Source organism: Leptosomus discolor, chromosome Z, assembly GCF_034619465.1.
Source record: "Leptosomus discolor isolate bLepDis1 chromosome Z, bLepDis1.hap2, whole genome shotgun sequence".
NCBI classification, from domain to species: domain Eukaryota; kingdom Metazoa; phylum Chordata; class Aves; order Leptosomiformes; family Leptosomidae; genus Leptosomus; species Leptosomus discolor.
The window spans coordinates 39,324,131-39,333,936 of NC_141419.1; the positions used below are offsets into that span (position 1 = coordinate 39,324,131).

General features: G+C 41.6%; 1 protein-coding gene across 1 annotated transcript; it reads left to right on the forward strand.

Moving 5' to 3' along the window:
• The first annotated feature begins 882 nt into the window (after positions 1-882).
• Positions 883-3,173, forward strand: RMI1 (RecQ mediated genome instability 1). The gene has a single exon (XM_009956659.2). It carries the CDS (start codon positions 893-895, stop codon positions 2,777-2,779), a length of 1,887 nt encoding a protein of 628 aa, XP_009954961.1. The 5' UTR covers positions 883-892; the 3' UTR covers positions 2,780-3,173.
• Positions 3,174-9,806: the final 6,633 nt, after the last annotated feature.

Below are 9,806 nucleotides of genomic sequence, written 5' to 3' on the forward strand. Positions count from 1 at the left end.
TGGTTCAAATCTGCACTAGGGGAAGTTCAGACTTGACATTACGAAGCATTTCTTTATTGCAAGCGTGGTCAAACACCGGAACAGGCTTTCTAGAGTGGTGGTCGCTGCCCCAAGCTTGTTGGTGTTTAAGAAGCATTTGGACAGTGCCCTTCATAACATGCTTTAACTTTTAGTCAGCCCTGAAGTGGTGAAGCAGTTGGACTAGATGATTGTTGTAGGTCCCTTCCAAGTGAGATGTTCCCCCCTCTGCTCCCCATCCATAGCTACTTCCTAAACTAACAAGAAGCTAGAGCTTATTAGCCACTGATATTCCTGAGATGAAGACTGCTAAGACTTGGTGCTATTGCAGCCAAACCCTGGACTGGGTCTCCAGATGACAATGGTGTTTCAAGCTAGCTTTCTCTTGTCGGGTACAAAGCTTTCATCCAGTTACTGTATAAAAGTCACCCCTGTGATATAAGTGCTGACAGGTCACAGCTTGGTTCTGATATACATTGTGTCTCTTACTTCTGCTCATAACAGTGGTCGTGAAATGCAAGAATAACTTCTCAGGTCAATTTCTAAAGTAAACTGGGTGTTAACAGCAGCACCCACGTTGCTTGTAGAAGTCTCCATACTTTCCTGATACTCCGTGGGGAGTAAACTGCACATGCTTTTTATGCTGATTGAAATTTTACATATTGGAAATGCATGCTTGTTTTTAGTATCTGTAGAACTGTTTTTAATTTAAATTGCTTCTATATTGTTACACTTAAAGTAGCAGAACTTTGAATTGAGAGCAAATTTCTGTATAATATGAGTGAGAGACTTGTAACTTCAGCTGTTGTCAGAAGAGTAAATTTGTCTTTTTGGGTTTTGTTCTAGGGAGTTCATTCTCTTAATGTAAAAGAAAATGTCTACATCTAACATTGCAGCAAGAGTGGAAACTTGGCTTTCATCCACGTGGCATGTTAAAGTTCCTTTGACATGGCTGGAAGCATGTATTAGTTGGATCCAGGAAGAAAATACTGGTAGTAACTTAAGTCAAGCTCAGATTAACAGGCAGGTATTTGAGCAATGGCTTCTTACTGATCTAAGAGATTTGGAATATCCCATTTTGCCTGACTGCATCTTAGATGCTCCCAAAGGAGAGTTGTCAGGCTTCTACTCCATACAGATTGATTCACTGGTTGATGTTAGCCAGCCAGCATATTCCCAGTTGCAGAAGCTAAGAGGGAAAAATACTGTAAATGAAGAAGTAACAGCCAGTACTCAGGCATTCCAGAAGCCCTGGGAAGCAAAGCCTACTCGAATGCTGATGCTGCAACTAACTGATGGGATACATCAAATTCAGGGCGTGGAGTATCAACCAGTGCCTGTCCTCCGCAGTAATCTTCCTCCTGGAACAAAAATCACTGTACAGGGTAATATTGCATATCGTCTTGGAGTCCTTCTGCTTAAACCTGAAAATGTGAAGCTGTTGGGGGGTGAAGTGGATGCTCTTCTGGAGGAGTATTCTCAGGAAAGGGTTCTTGCTAGATTAATTGGAGAAACTGAAAACCTTAATGCTGTTGGACAAGCTGGTCATGGCCAAATTGTTTCAAGGCCTGTGGATGAATTAGAACAAACTCCAGGCCCTTCGGATGAAGAGCTTTTAGCCAGTCTTGATGAAAATAACGAATTTCCTTTAAACAATGAAGCTTCTTTAGAAAGCGGATACTGCAGCAGAAGCAACAATTTTAGTACAGCCTCAGGTTCGCTGACTGTACACAATGGAAATGTTTTGCTACAGGAATCTGGAAGTCCTTTGCCTCATTCAGATGAACAAGTTTCATCTCCCACAGAATATGTTGACAGCTTTTTAAATGACTTTCCTTTAGAAGATGACTTTCTTCTAGAAGAAGAGATGCAAAGAGAGCTGGAAGAAGTGCCGCCAGTGGTCATGAAAAGAAACATAGGTTTAATTACCGAGAGACTTCCACATACATCTAGAAGCTCCTGCAATTCATCTTTAAATGGCACTTGTGAAAAAGATTATGTGACTGAAAGAGATAAGCCTGTAGAAGCTACCAGCAAGCAAAAGACTTTTGGAAGAACAGTATTTGATGGAGACGGAAATAGTTTGAGTAGCTTTTCACAGCATAAGAGTGTACATCAGACCTGCAGTTCTGCAGATACTTCTTTGGAAAATCCTCCTGAAGAAAAGGAGAATGATACAGACCTAGATGAGAGCAGATGTAAGTCCCAGCACACTTCTGACAGCAGGCTGTTAAATGATGAAAGTCCTGTATTTTTCTCAAAAATGGACCCAGAAGCAGATCAGCAGAAGCACGATTCACAGACCTTTCCTTGCAGAGCAGTAGAGGCACATTTAGATTTAGATTGTCCACCTTTCACATATATTTCCCTTCTCCTTGCAAAAAAACCAGAAACTGTTACAATTCTGAAAGTTAAGTGTTTTATTGTTACTCTCACTGGAAACCTCACAAGCAACAATGGGTCCTGGGGTATAAAGGCAAGAATTTCTGATGGTTCAGCTTATCTTGAAGTAGATTTTGCTGATGATATTCTAACAAGTTTGATTGGCTTTTCAGTGCCTGAAATGAATAGGCTGAAAAAGGATCCAGCTTTGCATCTGAAGCTTAAGGATGGTTTAGAGAAATGTCAAAAACAACTGATAGATCTCTGTTGTTTGATGACTATAGAGTTTAATCCACTTAAGTCTAAAGCCACTGTATTAATTCTCCAAGATGCTGATGTGAGGCATTTAGAACAATTGAAGAAACGTTTGAATAAATAATGTGTGCAAACTTTCAGGCTGTATATTAGGAAACATTTAAGCCAGATTTCCCCTGAAGGGCTGTTGAAACTTAACTTTTAAAATTAAGTAGTATGTCTTTTCTCTTATCAGGAGAAATAATGGAAAAGTGAGAGGAGGAGATGACTTGTTGGAGTGAAATTTAGCTGTTTGTTTCTTATGGCGATAGTATTGAAATAAGCTTTCAAACATTTCTGTCTTGATTTAAAATACTTACGTATCATTTTCATTCTGCAAAATTCTCTGTGTCCTTGGCCAATGATCTGGACTAGCAGAGTTTGTCAGGAAATGGATAATAACAAACAAACCATCTCATTATACTTTTTCAAGGATATTAGTTACCTGATTTTTAAAAGGTAGCTATAGGAGATTATCAGTCTTTTCTTGGAGGAAAGCAGTTATGTAAATTTAAAGGAAGAATTGTTGTTTACATGTGGTCACTTCTGAGTATGCTAGCCTGAAAACTCGAATACTTGTTCAGTGTGCCAGGACCTGAAGTGTAGAGATATGAAAGATTTTCTTCTAAATGTTCAGGTGAAGGGGCAGGGGGAAACCAACCCTATACATAAATGTGATAAAATGCTGTATATTTTAAAATATAACAACAACAAAACAAAGTCAAATATTTTAAAATCTTTTATTAACAGAAAAGAGTGATTATAACATATGGGGAATCTGGTTTTGTTACGTTAATGTTAATTATTGCTAATAGCTCTTATTAGCTCTTATGATGACTTGCCTAATGTAGTCAAATACTTGTGCTACGAATCTGTTGTATATGTATGTTTAATGTTGGTTTTAATTTTGATAGATTTTTTTAAATTTCTGCTTTTAGAATGTATAAAAATAAATATATTAAAGTTTTCATTTAAACTTTGGTGGAAGCTGTTTAGTCACTTTAAAAGAAAAATATACACCTTGTTGAGTGTATAGAGTATCAGAAATGGTTTGATTTGGTTTTTTAGTCTTCCTTTTCTTCCTTCCCATCCTTTTACCGTCTCTTGATTTTTTTTTTTTAATTTTTTTTTTCTTTGAAATTAGAAGAATTAAAATTCTGCCAGGAGTGGGGGACCAACGACAGGAGATATCTGTGCAGTGTTGAGAGTGTTTGCAAAGAATGTGAAAAGGATAGCCAGGAAACGGATTTTTCAGTTGGACTGTCAGTGTCTTTTTTCAGAACTTTTTTTTTTTTTTTTTTTTTCCCTGAACACTGCCTGTTAGCAGTAGGGAATTGCTGTGAGAGACTGTCAGTATTGCCCTACCGCCCCGTCCCCATCCTTTGAGACTCAAAGTGACCTCAGGAAAACTGGACGTAATTTGCTAAGTAAGGTAAAAGTGGAGGAAGGTGGAGGAGGGGGAATCTTGAGCTTTTTTCGGGGTCAAGGCAGGAGCTTTTTTAGGGTTTATTTTACACAATTTAGAAATTCTTAAATTCCTGTGTCCTTTTCCTTCCACTCCTCCCCTTTCCCTCCCTACTCTGAAGAGAACCTGAGCAACCATAAACCCGTGAGTCATCTTTGGGTTTATTTTCTGAGGATGTTGGGAATTGTGCATCATTTAGAACTGTAACAGCAAAAACTTTTGCCTGTGTGGAACCTATATTGCTGGATCTTTACTTACAGTTTCAGAAAAAAATTGCTTGTTAGCAGGAAACTGATCAAACTTCATCACATGTAATCCCCGTAAAAGGTGATACAGCTGACTGTAAACTTTCAGTGCAGTTTTATGGAAATGTTTCTTTTATGATGAGTTATGAAAACTTCCTTTGAAGTTTTGGCCTTACCATATAAAAGGATAGGAATCCTTAAAGTTTAAGCTAAACAAACAATCCACAGATTTTATTCTACTTGTGCAAAGCAAGAGGAATGTCGTTCAAAGTGCAGAAACAAATGAAGTGTTGTCTTTATTTCAGCTGATGGAAGTCACACCTGCCTCTCTCTGCATTTGTGTTATGGTTTGGTCACCTCTGCTACAAGAAGTTCATGCATCTTCCACACCCACCTCCCCACCTTAAAGGCAGTGTTATACGACTGACTTTTCCTTCTCCCCCCAACCCTCCTTGTCTTCGTTTTTAGGATGTTCTTCCTGGAAGGCTACTTGTGTGCCTGTTCTCCAGTATAAGCAAGAAAGTAAATCTCAGTACTGCTAGCTGCTTAGAGCTTGACTGCTCTGCAGGTATTTCAGTGCCATTTTCTGGCGTATAATGATTCCAAATCTGTGTTTGAGCTTTTATAATTAATGAAAAGTACTGCATATTTTTTCAGACAAGAAAAGGAATGAAATAAAGTGATTTTGAGAAAGCATGCTTAGTTAAGAGCAATATGTCAAACAGAAAATGGCATATGTGGCTGTGTGTACAAGTCTTTGGTTCACGCCTTATCCGCTTTCTTGGCTCTCAGAACCAACTTCTCTTCTGCCCGCCTTAACGCTTTTGTGCTCTGTGTAGATACTGTGTGTGTGTATTGCTTCAGTGTGCCAACAAGCAGTGGTGCATGTCGCAGTCCTTCAGGTAGTCAGAGTTCTTACAGGCTGAATTCAGAGAACATGCTGCAACCCCAACGGACCGTGGTGGTGGTCTGGAGCAGAGGTATGGCTACACTCCTTCTAGGGAGTGCAAGACAATTCCTGTAGGAGCTGCTGTAGTCCATTGTCTTGGCAGCTGCTCTCACAAGTTACGTGTAGCCTAGCAGAAAGCAGTTTTTGCTCTTTCTGTCATCTCTTTTCCGTGCTATTTTACAAAGTCACTTTTTCTTGCTAACATTGTTTCATCTGCTAAGTAGACTTCTGCACCTGCAATGTATCTGACTGCGCAGTTGCAAAGGAATGTTTTCATATTAATGGAAAAAATAAACTGCATTTTTTCCTTGCTGATTACAGTGGAAACTTCCAACTAATTCAGTTTTAAAGTACAAAATCTACAATGTTCTCACACAATGACTTGGTGGTTATTATATTAATGATGAAAGTTTACTCTTCCTGCCTTTCTTATAGTTATTAAAGAAAATGAAAACAATAAATTGGCTGTGGCAGTGCCAGGTAGCTGCATCGGAGTACCCCATTTAAAAGGTCTGTCACTAAGGCAAGGTAGTAGAAAAAAGGAAGTTCTCAGAAACTTTGCTGTGCCCTACTTCCTTTAAAGGTATTCACTCTCAAACTGTACAACAAGGCAGTGGCTAGAGCAAAGAACGTGGCAGGCTTTCAAATAAACTAGGCTGGCAAGAACAGCTTGGGGACTAGCCTGACCCTACTGAATACTAGTTTGGCCACAACGATGCATATCATTATAACCCAGCAACTTCCTTCTTGCTGAATGAAGGCAATGTTTGGAGGAAGCAACAGCTGCTTGAGTTGATGTAATTTTAAAGTACCAGTTGGGAATGTGAAAAAAATTCTTAGAGGGTGTGCTGTACTGCTCCAGTACTGTGACTTCACACTAAAATAATTATATATTTCAGGTCATATCAGTAGAAGAAATTTACACAGTAGCTGAGTATGGAACATGATTAGATAGAACAGTAAACATAACATTTCATTCTAAATATAAAGACCTATTTCTTAATGTCTTCCCAGAATAATGTCAAGCATTTCTGTTTATAATAAAAAGGTAATAATTTTAAGCTTTTTGTTATAGGGAGGGAACAGTGATTTATAGTACAGTACTTCTGAGTTATCCAGTGGCAAGCAAACTTAAACATATTTACCAGGGAGGAAAGGGCAAAAACGACTTTAAAATGTAAATAGTACCTCTCATTTCAGATCCAATTCTCTGCGTTATGGTCCTAGAAGGAACAGAGTGCCAACAGTAATGACAGCGAATTACAGGTTAAGGGCACCCTGACATTGCAGCTCTCTTTAATTCAACAGAAGAGGTAGAAGTTCCCCATGAATCAGCTTCTCGTCTGAATGTGTGTGTAGCATACTTTTGTATCAGTCACTTCTTAATCCTTTTTTTCCTTGAGGATTTTTTTTTTTTCCTATTTACACTGGGTTTTCTAAGAGGGCGAGATTTGTCCTGCTTCTGATTCTTAGCCTTCTTTTAAGGCTGAGCGAACCCAGTTCTCTCATCCTCTCCAGGGAGCAGCATGTGGTCCAGCTCCCTGGCCACCTTGGCAGTCGTCTGCTGGTCACCTGTTCCATTATGTCAGTGGCTTTCTTGTACTAGGGAACTTTAAATAGGAGACGGTACTCCACATGCAGTCTTACAAGTGCTGAAAGCAGAAGGCGGCTCACTTTCTTGGACCTGCTTGCTGCTCTGGTAGAGTGTGGTGTGCAGCTCTTAGTGGCCACTGCAAGGTCACACTGCTGACTTGGGTTCAACCTGTCACCAGGGCTTTACTTTGTAGAGCTTTCTAACTGGTTGGCTCCCAGCCTGTAGTGTTACATGGGGTTATTTCTGCCAAGATGAAGGACTGAAAGAGTGGTTAGATATCGGAACAGGCTGCCCAGGGAGGTGGTGGAGTCACCATCCTTGGAGGTGTTCAAAAGACTTATAGATGTGGTGCTTAGGGACATGGGTTTGTGGTGGGCTTGGTAGCGTTAGGTTAATGGTTGGACCTGATGATCTTAAAGGACTTTTCCAACCAAAATGATTCTGTGATTCTATGACTTTGCATTTGCCTTTCTTGAACTGCAGGAGGTTTCCATCAGCCCATGTGTCCAGCCCATGTGGCACTGGCCCTCCAGCACTGGCTGCTTTCTATCCTTTGCTTCCCCTTGCCCCTCCTTGCGATGTCTGGAACCTCCTGATTGCTGTGCAAACCCTTTGCAGGGTCACAGAGAGCGGCCTTGTGGTGACATGAGCCAGCACCCTCAGCAGCACCCTGTCTGGTCCCGTGGAGAGTTGTATGGTCTGCAGGGTAACGTACTCTGTTCTCACCAGGAGGTGCTGGCACATATGATCTCCGTACGTCAGGCGGGCAGACCCTGTGATGCACTATTTCAGGTGCTAGTTACCAGGTCTAGCGCCTTCGGCGAAAGGCAAAGCCGCGAAGGTGCCCGAACCACTGCTTCTGAGCAGGCACTGCCCGCCCGCTCCTCTGCCACCCTGCGCAGCTGGAGCTCCTCCTGCGGCCGCCGGATCTGCGCGGCCTGCGGGGCGGGGGCCTGCGCTTGCTCGGGCCAGGCGTGCTGGGGGTCCCCGTCCCCTCGGGGCATGACGGTGTGCTGGGGAGCGTTGCTGCACTCCCAGTCCCATCCCCTGTGGCGGGTGGTGCTGCCCCTCCGCCGGCCCCGTCGGTAGGCTCAGGGTGGTGGGAGGGTGGAAGCCAGGCCTCAAGCAGTGAAAGCCGAGGCAGGAAAAAAGCGCCGAGTACTTCAGTCTTTCCCACGTCCATTGTCAGCGGGTCCCCTCTCTGACTGGACAGTGAGCCCCATTTCCCCCAATTTTCCTTCTGCTCCTGATGCACTTAACAGAAGCCCTGTTCGTTGCTCTTCTCACCCCTGCGTGCTTGACCAGTGTCCCTATACTCTTCCTGAAGTTCCCTCTGTGCGCTTCATTTTTCGCATCTGAGCTCAGCCGGGTTGCCTGCCTGGCCAAGCTGGCATCCTGCTGCACCAGCGTGGTTTTCCACACTGTCCAGTGTTTGTGTGCTTCAGAGAGGTTATCCTGGAAAGCAACCTGCTGCCCTGGGCCTTTCTGCCTTCTTGGGCAGTCTCCCGTTGGATTCAAGCTTATTTAAGGTGCAGTCAGATCTGAAGCTCACAGACGTGTTATTTAACGTGCTTCCTTCTCTGAGAATTTAATACAACACAGTGTCAGGTTTACTGCAGCCAGGACTGACCTCAACCTGTCCATTTTTAGGTCTTTCTTGTTTACGAGTGGCAGGTCCCACAGAACTTTTCCTGTCATCTGTTCATGGATCACCTGACTCTTTTGGTATCTGTATTGCCTGTGTAAGCTGTAAGTTATTTAGGAGAAGCTGTAAGTTATTTAGGAGAAAGACTGTATAGTAGGTTTTGTATTGTAATACAAGTCACAGTTAATGCTGACTTCAAAATACTTCAATACCTTCTTCTATATTGGCAGTGTGGATGGTTGAAGAACATACCTAGTTTGCCTGGACAATACTACATAAAAAGCAATGGCAATATACAGCCTATTGTTTCGTGCAGATGAATACCAGAAAATCTAACTTTTACACTATATTTGAGGACAAAGCCATCATTGGTTTCAGCAGAATTCCATTAATATGAAAAAGAACAAAATACAGGCTTCCCAAATACTGTCTGTATCTGTAATACAGCATGAACCAAAGGTGAGCCGAGTTGAATGAGCTGAGAGAGACATTCATAGAAAGAGTTACAGATTAGAGGCCTTTCAGGACAAGGGTATTTCCCTATTTGCTGAGGGAGCTCTTGAGGTCACTGCGGCAAAGAAAAAGAAATTTGCCTCAATTCTGTGGCTACTCAAAAACCAGTAGGAATTTCAATCCAAGTGGCTGAAAGCATCTAATTTTCAGTTCTGTTAAGCACCTTATCCGTAGGTGGAGGTGGGACCTGGGAGACATTCAGTACTTAATGCTTCTTACTTCCCAAGAGCATCTCCTTGCCCAGAGATTTAGCCTTTTTGTAGGCTTGCACAGGCTGCACAGACAGCTTATACAGTTAACTTGGCTGGTAAAGACCACTCTGACATGTCAAGCAACTCCTTTGTTTTGCATCGTTAGTAGTTTTGAATTTTGTCCTTGGATGAGAACAGCCTTTACTATAGAGGGAAAACCATCAGATTATTATTTCTGCATAATTGGTCAAGAGCTTTCTTTAATGATGCTGATAATTATAGGACAAGTATGAAGCAACGGTAGCATTAATGGCAGCAGATAATGATCTGATCTCACTTTTAAAGTACTGGCAGAATCACAACCTTCACAAAGCATTCTTTTGGATTAAAAAATAATCTTAAAATATTAAGATGAAAAGATGCATTTGTTCAAAGAATCTGTGATGGAGAAGAGTGTGATTTACGATAATTAAGAGGAAATGTTTTATTCCACCAACAGCATTTAGGAAA